Source organism: Onychomys torridus, chromosome 11 (assembly GCF_903995425.1).
Source record: "Onychomys torridus chromosome 11, mOncTor1.1, whole genome shotgun sequence".
Lineage (NCBI taxonomy): Eukaryota > Metazoa > Chordata > Mammalia > Rodentia > Cricetidae > Onychomys > Onychomys torridus.
The window spans coordinates 26,372,239-26,392,138 of NC_050453.1; the positions used below are offsets into that span (position 1 = coordinate 26,372,239).

General features: G+C 45.2%; 1 protein-coding gene across 4 annotated transcripts in view; it reads left to right on the forward strand.

The window, feature by feature from the left end:
* The first annotated feature begins 331 nt into the window (after positions 1 to 331).
* The window catches only part of Pbx1 (PBX homeobox 1), a 311,495-nt gene continuing 291,926 nt past the window's right edge, over positions 332 to 19,900 (forward strand). For 3 of the 4 annotated variants that reach the window (XM_036202143.1, XM_036202140.1, XM_036202142.1), the window contains exons 1-2: positions 332 to 1,248; positions 4,602 to 4,675. In XM_036202143.1, coding sequence (XP_036058036.1) covers positions 1,058 to 1,248; positions 4,602 to 4,675 — 265 coding nt within the window. In that variant the 5' untranslated portion in view covers positions 332 to 1,057. The remainder of the gene's footprint in view (positions 1,249 to 4,601; positions 4,676 to 19,900) is intronic. The other variant, XM_036202139.1, reaches the window with a different exon arrangement.

Sequence of the window (19,900 nt, forward strand, 5' to 3'; positions counted from 1 at the left end):
AGAGCCGGAGCTAGCCTCGCTCTGCACCTTTAAGGACTGGAGACTTGTTCTTAGCTCCGCCTCCTTCCCGGCCCACCTCTAAGCTCTGATTGACAGGACGCCCGAGTGAGGAGGAGCTGAAGGAAGCCGAGGAGGAGGAGCAGGGTGGAAAGTAGTGGGAGGAAGAGCCCGTTTCCCTGGACTGGCCAATCAGAGTGGGGGGCGGGGCTCTGAAGCCCTCCTCCCTCTGCTGGCCCCCGCCTCCTGGTCTCTCCGCCCCCTCCCCCCTTCCCGCGACCCCCTCCCCTCTCCTCCTTCTCGTCCTCCTCCTCCTCCTCCTCCTCCTCCTCCTCCTTCTCCTCCTCCTCCTCCTCCTCCTCCTCTCAGGCTGTGGTTTTTCTGTATATGTTTCTGGAGTCCTGAGCCTGGGCTAAACAAAAGCAGGAGGCTGACGGGGCTGCTGGAGTTTGCAGAGACACGGAGGAGGAGAGAGCTTGGGCTTTGCCTGCCGCCACGGCTGGGGGAGATCTGGCTTCTGCTACAGCCCACCCCCTTTGAGATCACTCTGGCCCGGAGTGGGGGTGGGGGGCAGCGGGGGGTGGGGGGGAAAGTTTGCATTGCAATCCCCCTGCCTTCCTCTCCTTTCTCCCGATCAATGCATATTTGCAAAAGGATTAAGCCACAGATTTAAGCGCCGGGAGCCCATTTCTGCCTTGCAAAGGAGATCGGACTGAAAAACCCAAAGGCAGCTCTGATTTCTTTTCGCCAAGTGGGAAGGTGGTTTATTTTTCTTGCTTTTTTGGAGTCAACACCCTTCCCCACCAGCCCTTTTCCCCACCCTCACCCCGCAACCCCTTCACGCCCCCCTCCCCCTCCCCCTCCTCCCACCATCCTCTAAAGAGGCAAAGAGATTTTTTTTTTTTCCGTTTGGTCTTTTTTTTTTTTTTTTTAAACCCCGGTCCCTGTTTATCCTGAAAAGGATTTGAAGACAGCTTGAAGGATAAAAAGCCTCGGTGCTTCCCAGGCGCCGAGCCGAGGAGCCGAAGAGGAAGAGCCGGGGCTGCCGGAGCCTTCGGAGATGGACGAGCAGCCGAGGCTGATGCATTCCCACGCTGGGGTCGGGATGGCCGGACACCCCGGCCTGTCCCAGCACTTGCAGGATGGGGCCGGAGGGACCGAGGGGGAGGGCGGGAGGAAGCAGGACATCGGGGACATTTTACAGCAAATTATGACCATCACAGACCAGAGTTTGGATGAAGCGCAGGCCAGGTGAGATGGAGGCTTTTCTTTGCCTTTCTTTTCCTTTTTTTTTTTTTCCTCCCTCTCGCAGGGGGAAACAATGGGAACCGAATCACCACAGCGCTTTCTTTAAAAAAAAAAAAATGTTGTTTCTTTTCTCATTTTGACAAGCAACTCCATGGCGGAGGAGTAAAATTTAAAGAAGCGTTGTTATCGAAAGTGTGGTCGCCGGTGCGGTGATATGGCTGTGTGTAGATACTGTGCGTGTGTGTCTGTTAGAGGTATTTGTATGAATGCACACAAACACGCACCCACGCCGAAAATGCTGCCGACTAATCCGAAAGCGGCCCTCGGCACTTTTTTTTTTTTTTTTTTTTAACTGCTTTAAAAAAGTCTAAGAGGAAAGCAGAATTGTCAAGTTCCGAGCGGCATTCCTTACCTTCTGTAGTTGAGGGACTTCGGAACATGACAAAATAAAAAAAAATAAATAAAATTTAAAAAAAAATGTCCCAAGAACACTTTATTTGCAGATTCAACTGAGTCCTTAGATAACTGAATAAGTTTGATTTTCCGTCTTCATTTACTCCTCCACAATTGTTTTTTGGGTCTTTTCTCTTTTCTCAGTTTCCACCCCAAACAAACAAACAAACAAACAAAAAGCGGGGTAGTTCTGTGTTAGATGTCAGACAGTAAGAAAATATCTTGCAGTCACTCCGTTTTGTTTTTAGAAAAAGAAAATGGGGAGAAAGGGAGATAATTTTGCTTTGAAGACTGTTTTGTTAGTTTGAAGAGACTCTGATTTTGAGTTTAACTTTATTGTCTCTTAATTTGACTTGGTGTCTCACTTCCTAGGACAGAGTTATGTGTGGTCCTTTATAAAGGGGTAGGAACAAATATCAAGCAGATTCTCTGCCCGATGCCTCTTCCAGGATCACTGAGAGTGTAACTAAATTGAAATGAAAGCACGTATGAATTTTACAGTAGGGCAGGACATGAAGGAATACAACTATGGAACTAGGGCTTCCTTAACTGAACCCACCTCCAGGTTCTTGACGCTAGGATTTTTACAGTGAATCCTCTTTTTCAAAATGAAAACACAGGTTAAAATGGCCAAGCCACTAACAGCTTGCCCAAGGCCCAACTCAGATAGGAAGGATTAAAAAAAAAAAAAAAAAAATTCAATGGTCACATATGTCCACACAATCACTCAGCTTTGTTAAATCTCCGAGTACTTTTCTATTTGGCTTTGGAATTTTCTTGAGCACATTACAAAAAGGCTAGCCCTTATGAGACTTAGTTATGTGGATAAGACATAATATGAATTTTATGTCAGAGAAACAGAGCCTTGAGAAAATAAGAGGAAGCAGCAAAAAGCACGCATGTTATGAATTACGCTCCTTGTAGCTGCTAACACATGGAACATGTAAACTTAAAAGTGCTAAGGCTTAGGGCGCCTAAAAACTTGGGAATGTTAAAAGACTCCCCCCTTACCCTATTTTCATGCTTTTAATGGTGGGGGAAGAGATTTTTGAAAAATTAATTGGTGCTCTTTTTCAATGTTATTATCTGCAGAAAAACTAATGGGTATGGCAAAAGAGAGGCTCCCCACTGGCAATTCTCGTGAATTGGAACCGATTTCTCCATAACATTGTTCCAGAAACATACACTCAGACACCACGGATAAGCTGGTTTGGTCACAAGTTCATGAAGTGGAAGAGGCTAGTGAGCTTGCAGCCTCGCTACTTTTCTGGTCTCTCTTTTTGTGAAACTGAGGACAAACACTTCTCAGCGGGATCCCCTTTAATGGCCTAGATGCTGAGACAGATCAGATGCAGTTTGGGGACGGGGAGGAATCCAGTTGTCTCTCTCAGCCCATTTGTGTGGTGTGGGGAAGCAAAGCTTCTAGAGGGAGCTGCCAGTTCTTTGCATTTGGGCCTGTGTTCAAAAACAAAAACACAAACGGATGAGTGGGAAGTATTTTTAAAGACCCAGAAAAGATCTTAAATACACTGAAATGTTTTCAGACTGTTTTTAACCTCTCCTGAGAACTTAATTTCTAACCTCTTTATTTCCCCTTGAAACAATATAACTACTTAGACTATTGAGCTTTTTCCTTCTCCCTAGTTACATATTTGCAGTGTAGATTTGTTGATCTAGAAAGTAAGCTATGACTGTTTTAGATAATGATGGTGTGTGTGTGTGTGTGTGTGTGTGTGTATGTATGTGTGTGTGTGCATTTTTGAATTTTGAGTTTATTATTCCCCTGTTCCACAGTATAGAGTATGTAGGTAATCCCTGCTCATCTGGAAGATATGTCTTTTTTTTTTTTTTTTTTAACTTTAAAACTGATTGAAAAAGAATTGAATGTGTTTTGAGTGCCAGGGTTTTCTGCTTATCTTTACACATACATTTAGTTAGTAAACAGAATTCCCTGTGCTAGTAGCTGATAAGATCAGTATTTTATTTCCAAAACAATATCATTCTGCTAAGTGAGTCCATAATAAACTAGAAGGAAGGGCATTGTTCTGTTCCTCAAGTGCATTCTGAGTACAAACGTGCACGACCACGGGAACCAGGTAAATCACTAATCTAAAAGGCAAAATTGTATTTATTTTTTCCCCAGTGGGTGCAAGGTCCTAATTGTAAATAATTGAATTTCAACACCTGCAAATAAGCCGTGTGCGCACAAGAGCCATAATGTGAACACAGAGAAATGAATTTATTCCCCATCTGGGTATGTTTGCCCCCTGGCAACGCATTTCCATACTCTTTAACTTGGGGACTGAAATTTTATAAATTGACAGTTCTACTCACAAGACCTTTCAAGCATCTTATGTTTATGAGAATACAGGGGCATCTGCGGAATGAATTCGAACACATGGATGAATTAAATTTGAAAACACATGGACACACACACACTCACACACACACACACACACACACACACACACACACACACACACACACATATACAGAGGCAGATAGCTCCTAGGCTGTGGTTCTTGCTGACAGTATACAGAACTGTTAACCTATGCATTTGGCCTTGCTGTTCATTGTCATCAATATGATTCCTGGTTGAAGAATTCCACTTTGATTTAACTACTTACCAAGGGGAGGAAAAAAAAAAAAACAGAAAGAAAGGAAAAGAAAGAAAACCCTTTCTCTAATGGGCATAATTTAGGTTATTTCTGCTCGGCAGTTAAATCCCTACTCTCACTGCTAATTACCGTTGCTTCTTTTCCTATGGTGGGACTTTGTATAGTAAGTCATACAAACAATTGAAGCATGCCACAGAGTTAGGCTTGGAGTGTACCTTGTCACTTTGATCTTGAGTGTCCACCTAAGCGGTTGTGTTTGTTGTTGTTGTTGTTTTTTTCTTGCAGAAAACATGCTTTAAACTGCCACAGAATGAAGCCCGCCTTGTTTAACGTGTTGTGTGAAATCAAAGAAAAAACAGGTAGGAACTAAAATCCACCCTTTTGGGGGTTTTTCCTTGGCTGGTCAAATCACCGAACCTGGAGCCTTCCTGCTCTTCTTGGGATCTTAACATTTTAGAATACAAGCGCCACCATGAAAGACGGTTCTGCTTTCTCTAAAGGGAAACATCTTTCTTTGACAGCGGATTTTAAGCAGTGTATTTTCTTTAAATCTGGCCCCAACTGTTTTTGAAATCGGGGCTAAGGCAGAGGTTCTGACTGGAAATTGGTAGAATGATATGCCTTTGGGGGAATATACGCAAGTAAAAGTCCATTTCCTGAAGGAATATATTTTCATCTATACTTGCCCCCATTCCTCCACATCCCTGCTATTGGGGTGGAGAGGGGTGAGAGAGTTAAACTGGTCAGCTTGCTTTTCTTGTGGCCACTTTTGCGATTTGTATTAACACAGAGCAACCAACTTGAGGTTCTCAAAAGAGTGTCTTCAAATACCTTTGTGGAATGAACGATGCAGCTAGGTGGAACCGGCTTTGGAATGGCCTGTGGTTTTCCTAGGAGGGACCCTCTTTGGATTTGGGGCACTATATTATCCTGAGATCATTCCCTCTGTTGTTTTTCTACTTTCTAGACCTCATATCATAGACTAACACACTTATAACACATCCCAGGAGGGCATTTAAATTTTAAAGCAACAATTAAAATATCGCAGTCATCAATCAGAGGTGTTCCTAAACAACAGATGCGCAGAGAAAGGGCACTTAGCAACTGTCCTCTTGTTTCTTTATTTTGGTCCTTAATTTTCCAAAGTGGGTTCAATCACTCCCTTGTAAGAAGAAAGAGTCCAGAAGGCAATCTGAAGCCGGGGCGTAAAGAGGGCACTGAGGGGTGCTTGCAGGAAACGGGGATCAGCTGCTGGTCTCACAGACTTTCTTGCCCACTTTGAAGCCGGGCAAAGTACCTGCCATCCCGTTTATTTATTTATTTTTTACAACAAGGTGTATAGCAGTCAATAATTCATATCTAAACCATATAAGCAAGGGTGTGACATGCGTGAAGGTGACAACAGATATGATTGCACGCTCGGTTGATGTACACTGATAGTTACACATGGAAAGTGGGGGAGGGCACCGAGGGTGGCTCTCCTTTCTCTTCTCTCTTAAGGACTCTCCAGATTTCTCTGTTTAAAAAAAAAAAAAAAAAGAATCTTTTCGGGAGGTCCCCATTGATTGCTTATGTAATTACTCGGGTCTTTCAAATGTCTGAGAAATTAGTACACAGCTCCTTTGTTGACTGATACTTGTGTAGTGTAGAACATCCCAGACAAAGCACCTGAGGGGGCTGCTGAGACCTCTGAGTCATCCAGGTGCCTGTGCCAGGACCTTACCTTATTGCAAAGCTGATAATTGCGTCGCTCTCGCCGTGAGAGACGCCTTTGAAGAGATGTATTGACTGTGCATACTCATACCAAAGGAGTTCTTCCTCAGTTTGCCACAATTTTAGTTTTTTTTTCTTTTCTGTCTATGAACTCGGAGAAGCTGTGGGCATGTGTGCATATGTGTCCCCTTCTCTACTCACCCCCCCCTTTTTTTCTTTTTCTTCCTAAGTCTCCAGTGGGGGGTGTTCACTTTGAGCTTCAGGCTTTGTTTCTCGTCGAGTTGGAGTTTTGTTAATCTTGGTTCATGAAATTTGGAGTCAAAATAAAAAGGAACAGGGAATAAAGGTACTGAAGGAGAGTTTCTTTTGAAAGATACTTTATCATGTTTTTAATGGGAAGGGCACCCGTCGGGTCACTGGCTTGTACATCATGGCCGCAGTGTTTAATTCTGGTCTCCTAATTCAAACCTGCTGAGGTGGGAGATCAAAGTGGGTGGGTGTGAATAGAGGTCCGATTCAGGTGCGCGCTGAAGACTCGGTTCTTGATTAATATTGGCTACAGCTATGGGGTGGGAAGTTGTGGTATTGGCCAAAACAGTGTTCTTTTGATTGGAAGATAATGTCTGCTTTAAAAAAATTTATGTTAACATGTCTATGGTTGGAGTCTTAAAAATGATCTAATTTAAAGTCCTGTGTGTTATTGGTGATAGAGGGTGTTTTAAAGAACGGTCAGTGAAGTAACGTAAATGGTGACTGTCCCCTGTGTAAAGGGCTACAAACCAGGGTTCTATGGAGAGGAGGCCTGAGTAGGGGGAGTGTGAACTCACTTTTATTCTTCCACTTGAGTGTCGGGAGGCTGCAGGGAAGGAAGAGACCTTGATGTCAAAGGTAGAACGGACAGTACCATGTTCAAAACAAGCTTTTATTTCCAAGTGCCTTGACTTCTCCAGTTCAGGCTCTGGGCCGCCTGCACATCTTCCAAGCCTTTGATGCATGCACCCTGGGAGAATGCAAAGTGCACATCACTTCCTGCCCTTTCCTGTCTGTCTGTCTGTCAGTCTGTCTGTCTGTTGCCCTCTCTCGATCCAGAACTAGTAAAAAGATGGTCGGAGAGATCAGTTGACACATCTTCCTTTGCTGTTTGGGGACTTTTCCTCAACATTCACAGCACGGAGTGTTTTTGAGGGCCTACCTGAAGCCCTGCCGAGCCCATTCGAGGTGGGACAGTTCTGTGTACTCACTGTGGCTCCCCCTGCTTCACCTAGGCAGGGTTCTGGAAATGAGCTGGTGTGTATGTATGTATGTGCGCGCGCCCGTGTGTTGGCGCAGGGGGGGGGGGTGGGGGGCTTGCTGCTTTTTGTTTCTTGGATTTTGTTAATAATTTAGTTGGAAGTAAGTAGGAAAACTGGCTAAGACATCTTATCAACCTTTTGGTACTTAAAAAACAAAAACAAAAACACGTGCATAATACCCAAAGAAGACAGCAGTGCCTGAATTATAGTTGATTGATGGGTGTTTAAGTCAGAAATTACTTTGGGATTTTGAAAAGTAGACGGACTGCTTTGTGTGTTTTGCTCTAAGAGTGTGGGGAAGTGCTTATTTTGATACTTCATGCTTTTTTAAAAATAAACGCTGGGATAAAAAAAAAAAATGCCAACGAAACATTCAGGTTGCAAATTGCAGTCAGCAGCAAGCAAACCTTGTGGAGATTTTCACCAAGGTGATGTAGCTTTTAGCTGCATGTTCAGTCTGGGATCATAGAGTATTAAGCACAGAGTTTGGGTCATTTACAGTCATTTTTTTTTTTTTTTTTTTTTTAAGAACCGGCACTACTTCTCTGGCATGTTAGCGGTAGGGTGGTTTGCCTGTGTCTATGTGAGCTGGAAAATGGGTTGATGGGACAGAGGGGGTAGAGAAAAAAAGTGAAACAAATTGAGTTTCTGTAAAAATAGACCCAGCCTATTTCCTAAGTACTTAAAAGGTTTCTGGATTTATTTTAAATGCTTAAACTCCTCCGCCAAAAATCACAGAGGTTTAAAAATTTTGAAAAGGTGAAAAGCGCCGTTTGTTTACTAAAGAGAGTAGTCACAGACACCTGTGAACAAGCTGCAGTTGTGAGTGGATTTTAATTTTAGAACTGAATTAGCTGGCACGCCTCAGCTAAGTTTTCACTGAGTGTAACCCGCGCTCAAGTTCAATCAAATAATTGGAGGAGGTTGGAAAAACTGATTTCCCCCCTCCTTTAACACTCTTTTGTTCTCGTCTTTCTCTCTGTCTGTGTTCAATTAACACCCCCATCATGGCGCTGTAGGATCTGTTTTCAGTTCTACGTTATTTCCTATGTGACTCCTTCCCTCCTGATTCTTGCCTGCCTGCCATAGCAGTTCCACGATGGGACGGACCCCTACTTCTTTTCTCTTCCCTTTGAAAAACTGGAGACTCGGGTGTGTGTGTGTGTGTGTGTGTGTGTAATGGGGGTGAACTGTGGAAGGAAGCTGTGTGTGACTTCGAAAAACACAGATGACCTTGTTCCTTAAGCAGAACAAGACTGAAATAGCCGTGGACGGTCTGGAGCAGCCTCCCATCAGGTCCCTGTTGGAGCTGGGTGGGAGTGTTGGGGGAGCTCAAATTCATGGCCTGGGAACTGCAAAGCCTTTTAAAAACATAGAGCTGCGGAGTTGCGAATTTGGTCCTTTTGGGCTGGATCTGGGGTAGAAAGGGCTCGAAAGGAAAGAGCATAAAATGAAGGCGTGTTCACAACACGTGACCCCATCGCCACCTCTCACGGTGGCCATGCACATAGACTGTGGACCTGCAGTGTGACTCTGAGAGAGTCTCTTGGTATTTTGGTATCTTCCCATTCCTTGAAAGTGGGTTTCCAGACATTGGAGCTCTAGAGACCTAGGAAGAGGGTATAGAGTATGATTTGCTGATAGCTTCTCAAAAGAGATGGGGGTGGGGGGGGTTGTGTGTTATTTGTTTTCTAATCTGAACTGAACTTGAGAGACAGTTTGCATGGAGACTCTGCAAGAGGCCATGTGCAAGGGAGAAGCCATTAGACCTAAAGGTACAGGAGCTGCAGACAGGCTGCAGACTGGTATGCTGTGTGCATAATGTAGGAGAGTTCGAGATCTATGGGAGATTCAAGGACTCAGCTCCTAACTGGGGCCCGGCCTTTGAAGGCTTTACCTCCGTGTTCTGTTGATAACCATAAATTTTCTCTCCTTCTTGGCAAAACTACAGAAATAGCCCTGAACAAGCAAACAAACCCAGACTAGATATTGGCATATATAAACACAAAGGCATGGGAGTTTTTAAAACAGAGCTCTGGCACCTTAATTTTTTTTTATTTAAATTATACTTATGTATTTATTTGTGGGGGTGAGGTGGGGTGAGGAGTGCCATGACCGATGTGTGGAGGTAAGAGAACAGCTTTCAGGAATCAGTTCTCATCTTTCACTACATGGGCTCTGGGGATGGAACTCAGGTGTTACTGTCAGGGTCACCTCACTGGCCCCTGGCTTCTGTTGAACCTACATTGTATGTATTCCTTAGGAAAGCTGAGCCTCAATATCTTTTAGCAGGACGTCTAATGTTTGAACTTGGTTTTATATATGTAAGTGTGTATGTATCCATATATATATATGTACGTACGTATATACATACATATATGGATATCTATCTATGTATCTTTATATTTATATTTACTTGTTTGAGAAAAGATCTCATAGTCACAGACTTGTTATAATAGACAAGGTGAACATTTCTTTTTTTTAAGGCAGGGTCTCACTGTGTAGCTCTGGCTGCCCGCGAACGAGTCATGTGTTATATACACCAGGCTGGCCTTCAACTCCTAGCGATGTACCTGCCTCTGCCTCTGCACCCCACATGCTGGGATTAAGGGTACAGGCAACCATGCCTCCTTTGTGTTTTTTTTTTTTTTTAATCACCTCATGTCCCGGCTCCTTGCCTTGCTAACCTGGATTAGGGTAATACACCAGTTCTTGCTCCATCCTGCTCCTAAACTTGAGATGCTGTGGCAAGACCTAGGAACAATGTGGATACAGGGTTCCTGAATATTTTGTGTGAATTTCACTGGCTTCCTGTCAGGGCCCCTCTCAAGGTGCACTGGCATCAACCCCTTGACACTGCAGAAACATGTGCCTGCTGCCTTGTTAGGATGGTAGAGGACAATTCCTCGTCTGGGGTTGGGGGCGGGCTCTGAGTTTCTATGTTTTGCCCCCTTGGCATCTTAGAGACAGCACTTCTTATCAGTTGGCAAGATGGCTCCCAGGGTGTAAAAGGTACAGGTGTAGATTGTCATGGGACTGTAAAGCCTGTCTCCTGGGATGGCAGAAAAAGGTCACTAGTGACCTGCCAGAAGGCTCTTTTCTATCTCAGTAGGGGTGAAAACCAAGGCTCTGTGGGGTCAAAGTCCATCTTTTTTTTTTTTTTTTTTTTTTTTTTTGCTATGGCCTAAAGCTTTACCTACATCTGAAAATTGTCAATCAGGGAATGTTGGGATGGATGCCTCATCCTTGTTGTTGGCTGTACACTTATAACTAACCAATTGTAAGACCACAGGCAAATTTCTTAATTTTAGGAGAAACTGCAACAGTTGTTGGCAGTTAATTACTTGGTTTCTACAGCCAACCTCCTTGATCTGCTTCTTTTTTGCTGTGTGACCTTATTTAGGTTGCTAAACTTCTCTGAGACTTACTTTGCTTTTTTATAAAAATAAAGGTCACAATGATACCTCTCTGAATAATCTGATAGTTATCTGTTGCTATGGTGACCTGTCTGTTGCTATGGTGATCCTCTCTTGAGACCCCCAATACCCACACTTGGGTGTATGCCATCCTTTTCCTGAGTACCCTCCCAAGCTTGAATGTATGTTGAAGGGTCACTGGGAGGATTAAACGAGGGAGTAGATGTAAATTACAGTGCCTGGTGTAAACACACAGGGCCGGCAGGTTTTGTGGTTTCTGGCCCTATTTTCTTACATGAAAAAGAGAGACCTCCACCAGATGGTCCCTAAGGGCTGAGCCAATTCCAAGGCTTGAAAGAGAAAAATTGCTGAATTTAAGGGTAGCGTCTTTTGTTTCTCACGTATTTTCTTCAAGTGAGAATTAGCTGTGTTTAGCCAGAAGAAGGGGCAGGATACAGAATGATGAAGAGCAAAGACAGGGACTTTTAATCATGTTCTTCCCAGATAACCACCACCTAGCTAGCTAGAATTGCCTGTGCTGTGGATATATATGTTCCCCCAGCAACACCTACTGAAGATAGTGCATCCAGAGTTAAAATGCTTTCTCTGAGCATGCCCAGATCCCTCCGTTCAACCTGCCAAACTTCAAGGTGGGAACTTCATAAGAAGAAGTCAGAACCACGTGACCTTTCCCTAGCCTCCCAATATGTTCTGTATTTAGGAGAAATACCATCTTCGTCACAGAGATTGGTTTCTTGACACACATCAGGCTACTGCTTATTCATGTTGTTATTCTTTTAAACATATGTTTGAAATGTAATTTATATACCATGAAATTCACCTGTACACAAAGTACAGTTCAATGGGTTTTCGTGTTTTCACGGAGCTCTGCACTCTGCACCACAATCTAGTTTTAGAACATTTTGGTCCTCTCCTAACCCAGTCCCCATCACCACTTGGGCCATGTCTCCTTCTCCCATGCCTGGATCCTAACAGCCCCTGATGTCAGATTCTACCTCTGTGCATGGTACCGCTCACTTCATGACTAGGTTCTCCCACATTACCTGTTTTTAAGATTTGTCCACAGTTCAACATACATGTGAGAACTCTTCGTATCTTTTCCCAGCCAAATAGTATTTCACTGAATGGATGTGACACATTTGTTTATCCATTCATCAGTGGATGGACAATTGGGTTGTTTCCCCCTTTTGGCGTTATGAATACTGCTGCTGTGTATGTATACGTGGGGGTGTATGTCTTTCATAAATCTGGGAGGGGCAATGGTAGGTCACTTGGTAACTATGGCTAGATTTGGCATGAGGACATGCCAACTTGTTTTTCCGAGTCCCTCCAAGTGGGCACAGTATTTAAAAACAAACGAAAATAATAAATCAGCTGTTTGATTTAATGCACAGTTGCAGTAGACATATTCTTTAGTCCTGTTAGGCGTGAGACTGGGTTTTCTCTTCAGCCCTCCTAGACATCCAGCTGTTTTACGCCCTTCTCTGACCAGAACCCTTTCTTTTCCAAGTTCACGATACTATTGTGTGCTTTTGCCCATCCTTGAGTCAGTCTTTAAGCTCAGCGAGAAAGGGCATGCTTTGAAAAGTTTATTTTACCCAAAATATTCACGATCAGGATTTCCGTGGAAATTCTCTCAGAGCGGTTAGCCTGCTATAGTGTTAGGTGAGCCAAAGCAACAAGTCTCTAACGCTGGAGTAACATATGCCACATCCCTGGGGAGGAAGACACTTGGAAAACAACAGCAATGGTCAGTAGCAACTTAGAATGCTAAAGCATGGACTTGCAGTCAGCCAACCGGGTCAAATCGCATTAGTTATTTGATTTCACAGGGCATCAATTTCCTCATCTCTAGTGAAAATAATACCTAGGACCCAGGCTCACTTGACAGGCTAAAGAGGACAACACCAGGAAGCGCAGTGTTCAAAGCCTGTGCTCAGTTAATTGCAGCTACAATTATTTTTCAGAATCCGTGTGCCTGGTGTTGACTACCTCTCTCCCAGGTTACAGCCCCATCTCACTATGTGATATTTTGTCACCCCAGCCAAGACTTTGGAGGCTGTCACAATGCTGACTATGCTCTTTGTACTTGTCTACCTGGTACTTGCACACTTTCTGCACCCAATCCTATGCTGTTCTGTATGATGTGTGTGTGTGTGTGTATCTAAATTTAACCATCTAAGTTTGCTCCATCAAAAGAACAAACAATAAAAAAAAACAAATACAAAGAAACAGATAGCTGGGTGGTGGTGGCGCACGCCTTTAATCCTAGCACTCTGGAGACAGAGGCAGGCGATCTCTGTGAGTTCGAGGCCGGCCTTGGTCTACAAAGCAAGTTCCAGGAGAGGCGCAAAACTACACAGAAAAACCCTGTCTCAAAACACCAAAAAAAAAAAAAAAAAAAAAAAGGCAACAGATAAAGTAAACTTCAGAATTGCATCTCATTTAACCTAAATGTGTTCAACTAGCAATTGCCCTAAATGTTAAGGAGCTATTTGGGGCTCTGCTTTGTAGTGCAACTTTAAAATGTAGTGTATACATTCCATGTGGAGAACATCTTAATTCACCAGGTTTCATTTCTCAGCTTGAAGGCTGAGGGTTACTGCCGTTACTTGTTGGGCAGCCCAACACTGAATGGCTATCAGAAGGAATAATTTCTCCCCACTTTTGTCAAATTTCTTTCTTTCTTTATCATTCTGTTTTGTTTTTCAAGACAGGGTTTCTCTGTGTAACAGCGCAGGCTGTCCTGGAACTTTTTTTGTAGACCGGGCAAGCCTTGAACTCACAGAGATCTGCCTGTCTCTGCCTCCCCAGTTTTAGGCAAATTTCTTGTACTCTGAGGGAGAAGTGGCTATTGCCTTTCTCAAACTGGATCTGGTGGGTCTGTAGCTGGTGAAACTGGCTTCTGCTGGCTGGCCACATATGGGAAGGTTTGTGAGAGGATTCTTGTACCCTGCACCCATCAGCGGACACTACCATGACCTAGGACGAAGCCAGTGTTGCCCCCACCCTCCTGCGCTCGCACACCATCGTCTCTGTCTTTGTAAGTCATTTCTCTCTGTAACTGCTCATCTGTGGTTTTATACCCCTAGCAAAATCCTCTGAGGTTCCCTAAAATAACTGAGTGGGCCAAACAGCCATCTTGCTATCTTTAGCTGCAACGGAGTGGGAACAAGTCAGAGGAATTATAGGTGATAGAACTGCTAGATGGAACCACTGGATTGCCCTTCAAGTCGGGTGCTCTCTGCCTCCATGTTAGTATGTCATCTTGAGAATACCAATTTATCTTTGCGTCTCAGCTTTCCTAGTCTGGGTGGATATAGAAAGCCACCAGTCTGACCCTACATTCTACAGGCTGTGAGACCCAACATGACTCCCTTCCCAAGCCTAGGCACACAATCTGGGAGGCAGGTTGAGCATTTATGAGAGACTTTTCTCTCATTGTGATGGTGGTCCTAATTTAGCCTGGGAATCCCTGTATCTTTTCTAGGCAGTCACGTAAAACTGGTTATGGTGATGTTACAGCTACTTCCATCAATCAAGTTGAATTGAATAAGACAAACTGAGAGGGTGGAAAAAAAAGTGGTGGAATTTGAAAAATGTTTATGATGGAAGTATTCGGCTGGGGGCCAGTAAGCTTACCTTGTTGGCTTGGCAACTCCCGAAAATGTTTCATGCTTATTATGTATTTGTAACTAAGGGATCCTAGATTGGAGATTCCAGATAGGAACTTATGAGGGGAAGATGCAGACCTTTCTGTGTTCATGAAGTCAAGTCCAGGAAGTTTGGAAATCTGAGTCTGGTTTCCACCATGGACCTGGACAGTGACTTGATGGCCTTTATGCCATCCCACCTACCTGTCAGTGAAACTTCAGGAAACTTTATTAAAGTGAGGTTTTTTTTTAAAAAAGAAAGATGCTTTGTTTTGCCTGCAGAAGTGTGGACAGAAACGGAAAAAGAAAAGTTGACATTTTGTCTTGCATTCAGGCTAGTTGAATCTGCCAGCAGCTCAAAGGAATCCATTTACCTGCTGGTCTGGACTAAATCAGGAAGAGAGTAGCTGGGCTTTTTTTTCCCTGAGGGTTTTGGGTGATTTGAGATCTCAAGTGTGTTGCCACTGTCACAGATTTCTAACAATTACCATTGTTAATAGGGCTGAAACTTGGCATTTATATTTTGTCCCTAACAAAGAAAGCAAGCCTCCTTGAGAGTGCTGACAAGCCTGGCTGACATCCTCCAGAAATGGCCGTGTAGCTAGCTCTGAGAGTTGAGGACTAATTTCTCACCACACAGTGCTAGGAGAGGCTGGACCCCCCCACCCTTACCCCTACCCCGCCCACCCAAAGCCTACATTAACACACACTTAAAAACAACAAAGAGCCAGCATCTGGGCTCAGCTCGCCTTTGTGCGGGCATCCTTGCTGTGGTGTTAGCAATCATCTCCAAGCCCTTAGGAGGGAAAATCCTGGATGGGTGCTGGTGGGTGGTGATGTGGTGCAGACAGGAAGGAGAAGTCATAGTGTGGTGTTTAGAGCTAAGTCCTATGAAGGGGAAAGAAAAAATGAAGTGGAGGGAGGGAGGAAGGGAGGGAGAGAGAGGGAGAGAGGGAGAGAGAGAGAGAGAGAGAGAGAGAGAGAGAGAGAGAGAGAGAGAACCCAACAATAAACAAGAATATTTAAGAGATGAAAAAGTGTTTTGACCTAATCAGGTAGAAAAGAGAAATCTGGGGTGTTGGAGGAAGTTGAGGGGTGGTGAAGGATTTTGGTGACCTGAGGACAGGTATTTCTAAGAACAGGTACTTTTAAGACATGATCTTCTCACGTGGGGATGGATCTAAGCCTAGCAGAGGCACTGGGGTGTCTCCTGCCTGTGTATCCTGGGGTAGGGGCTGGGTCATCACAAGTCTATGGACTTGGCTTGGTACAGCCCTGTAGCAGCTGGGGAGGCACAGGGAGGCTGGTTGGCTAGTTGGTGGATGCTCACGGCCACCGTGGGGCCCTGTCTTGAGTCCTCAGTGCAGATCTGCAAGGCTTGGGATTGTGCACCCAGAGCCTGCCTGGTGGTAAGACTTGTTTGCTTTCCTCCTGTGCTTGGCTGGGGAGGCCAAGGATCCGGATCAGCCCGGGTGGGGTGGAAGGTGTTTGCAGAAGGCTTTCTCACCCCTCCAGGCTGACCTCAAGGGTAACAAGAGATGACTGCCTCTTCAGAAAGGATCCTCTTTCTCAGGAATCTTGCTTCCTTTACTGAACACTTTCAAGGCGGGGCTGGACTCCCCCACCACAGCAGCAAGGGGCCCCCAGGATCTCTACTCAGTGCGGTTCCTGCGTGTGTCTCCTGCCATGGGCGCTACTTTCCTAAATGGACAATTCAGGCCTGGAGGTTTTGCATACAGAAGTGAGATTCAGAAGGAGGCTGGGGTCTGCCCGCGTGCATGCCAGTTTGCAGCTCCTCTTTTTGTCAGCTCTGTCTCAGCTCTGATGGATAAATATCCCCATGGTTGCTTCGTCTCTTGAGTTGGGATAAATCATAGAACATGAAGGTACTGTGAACCCCCCCCCCCATCTTACTTTCTGTCTCTCTCAGCTATTATAGGGAGTACAGCACCTTCCCCTGGGGAAATTTTTAACCCAAAGAACCTTGATGTCCTTGAAACAGCTTTGGTGTTTGTTTTTGTTAAGCTTGGTGTGATTTCTTGAACACTTGGGGAAGGCTCCAGGCCTTCTGTCCTACCTGGTTCCTTACAGGGCCGCTTGCCTTGTTTCGGAGACTTGTGCCAAGGGGCCGCTATCTGCCTGATTTGGGCCAGTTGTTTTTCGAAGCTAGACAACTCATTTTGGGCTCAGTGCATGCAGTTGCGTCTCCTCCCCCACCTAGCCTGCTGCAGCCAGGGCAGGAAAGGGCGGTCATCAGGCTCCTGCCGAAAGTTGCATTACTTTATTTTTCTTCTTCGAAAGTTACACTTGGAAAGACATGCTTGGTCTGAGGTTACTGTTCTTCAATGGATCAGAGTGCTTTTCTATTATTGCCCTTCGACAGCATGGTGGGGTGACCGTCACCCCTCAAAATTTAGCGTTGCCTCCATGTGGTGTTGCCTTCATGTGGTGAGGCAGAAGTCAGCAAGGTTGGATTGCCTCCCAACTAGGAAAACTATCTATGACTTATTCTCTCCATAAATTTTCAAGAGCCTAGTGTTGGACCAGCCCACTGAAGAACCAGGCCTGTTATTAATTCCACAGGCGATTTCTCTTCCCTGTGCACTGGGGTAGAGGATAGAAGGGTTGTGGTGCAGGGCAAGAGTTCACATGTTCGGTGAACTGGTACAGGTGTAGTTAAAATAGTAGCAACAGTAGTAACAGCCGCCGAGTTACAATGGAAGATGGAGTGAGGTGGTTAGTTACCCCTGCCTCCTTTTTCTGGGTGTCTGTGTCTCTGGCTGAGATGTTTTGGTACCTTCTTAGTTGGTTTTCATCAGTGCAAAGGAAATAAAATGTGGCTCTGTGGGTCTGGTTTGGCCTAAGTAGGCAAAGACCAGTTGACATGCCAAGGTCCCCTTGTCATCCACCTCTCTCTCTGCATTTCTGCCTCATGAATACTGCTCCTCGTGCGGGGAGACCATGCAAGGTTGCGCTGTTATTAGTGAGCTTCACCAGATGTTTATAGACATCATCTGGGGGGAACTAAAGGTTAAAAGGAAAAGTCAAACTCTCCCCTGCTTTGGGTTGGTGTTTTCAGTCTACAAGTGTTTGTTTTTGGTCTTGGCGTGGCTTGACGTGGCCCAAGAGTCCATATTCTGTTTCCGCCTACGTACTGCTTTGGTTGCGGACAAATGTTGATGAAGCTTGCCTGATGGACGGATCACTGTGAAGGAGGGTGAACAAGGTTGTGCCCATCATGGCCCTAACCTTCAAGGAGCTCACAGCCCCACGGGGTGCCTAAGTCAGGGTCACAGTCACTGTACCATGGGTAGCTGACTAAAGCCTGTGGATATTAGTGGGGTGTGTTCCTTAGGACCAGGAATGTGGCTATAAAAGTCTTCAGAATGGAAGTTCGTGGCCACCCTGGCTTGGAAGCAAACGGTTCTCATTTTATGCGTAGGTAGTCTGAGAAATGACTGTGTTTGAGGCCTTGCCTGTTGTTCCAGTAACCTCCTTCATCCCCCCCCCCCCCACTTCATACTCTTGTTCTTTTTCTCCCCTGGGCCCTTCCCTCCCCCCCTTCCAAATTGCTATTTGCCAAACTTGTGACCTGAGACCACTTGGCATTTCCCTGAGATAGCTGGAATTTACCACCCTCCAAATAGGTATTCGGTGACATTTGCTCACCTGGGCAGCTTAAGCTACATGGCCTCCATCTGCCCGAAAGGAAGCTGAAATTTGCCTCTGTGCTCCAGGGTTCTTGCTAGCAGGGAGACAAACAATGATGCGCCCTAGAAGGTGGAATTAATTTTTATCATGGTGCACACACACATATAATATGTATATACTCATATGCACATTTATTATGTGTTTAATAAATGCATGTAGACAATTTGTGCATTATCTGTCATTCTCTAGTCATTATTTTAACAAATTAAATTTTCATGGTTAGCTTCATCCTTCACATTCATACCCTCCCTTCCACGGCTCTCGAGTTTCTCCGTCTCCTTCCCTGCTGGGAGAAGACATTGAATTCACTTAAGGCTCCTTGAGGCCTCCTGCTTTAGACCACCTGTCTCCTTCAGGTTTATGATAATTGGGGTGATGGCTTTCCCACTGTGGCCTGCCCAGCCCTTCTGCTGGTAAAAAAATAGCGGCTTGTCTCTTCGCATCAAAACTGGTCTGGGAGCCTGTTCAGGGTAGTTACCAGGACAGACTGGCCCTGGAGGCTTCTCTGGCCCTGGGCACATGCAAACTCACAGTCTGTCTGTCCAGCCTTCAACCAAGGAAGGAAAGTGGTGGGCTGTGTAGATGGAAAAGCTGTTGCTTTTGCGTGTCCTCTGAGTGATCTCAGGAGATGTGGGGTGGGTGAGGGGCAGACTGGCAGGATAGTGATTGTGCGTGAAACTGAATAGAAAATGTCAGCAGAAGTGGGGTCCTCACTTTCCAGTGGAAGCGAGACTTCTGTCCACACCTCAGAACAGAGACTGGGTGTGCCAGCCCCCTTGCTTTAGGCAGAGATAACTGTTATTACTGCAATGTTCAAAGACAGGGAATTGAGTCTCACAGTCTAAGGAAATTCCCTCGGTGCACAATTGCCTAAGGAGCTGAGCAGGGACCTGTTGTGTAACTTGTTCTCCAATAGCATTTGTCCCCATGAAGTGACCCTTGAGGTGGTGGTGATTCTTTGGGGAAACTCAGGAATCCTACCTAGTTGTCTACATAGCAGATGATTTTTCTGCACTCCTCTGGTCCTGTTTCCTTGGCTTGAAAAACTGAGCTGCACCAGGGCTGTCCTTGCAGCAAAACTTAAGAGGGTTAAGACCAAATTCCTCATTGGGCCTGATGCCGATTTTCATTAGGTCTTTGCCTGATTCCTTTCATCCAGTGAGTCTGACTCTTTACAAGAGGTCTCCAGCTGGGTTGACCATCCTTGCTTGTATATTACCTTCTCTAGCTCCTTCTCAGAAGCCTACCATGTTGGCAGAAACCCATTAGACGGCGGCATGGGGCCTTATTCTTGCAAACACTTGCTGGCCTTGCCTTCATTCTCTCTCAGCCTCCTGTGGAGCCTGATGCATCTGGGCCCTTCAGTGATTCTACTTGATGCAAAATGAAGTCTCCTTGGCGCTGCTGAAGAGTCCTGACTCTTTAGTTCCACCCTCACCCTTGTCTCAACAGAAAACTCTCTTCTTTCCTCTGGGACAATTACGTGTGTGTGTGTGTGTGTGTGTGTGTGTGTGTGTGTGTGTGTGTGTGTGTGTGTGATTTTTGAAGATGGAACATCAGCTTTCCAAGTAGTCTGGGTGGCCCAGAGAGCAGCCGGTTTCCACCTTCCGGGGAGGCCCAGCTTTGTAGAGATGACCAATCCTAGTGATGCCTCTCCCCTTTCTTCATCTCCAGGGTTGGAAGGGAACAGATTAGTAACAACCATGATAAATCAAGACATCTATGTGTAACTTTATTGTTTAGAAGACAGTACCATACCCAGAAGACCTTCAAAAAGG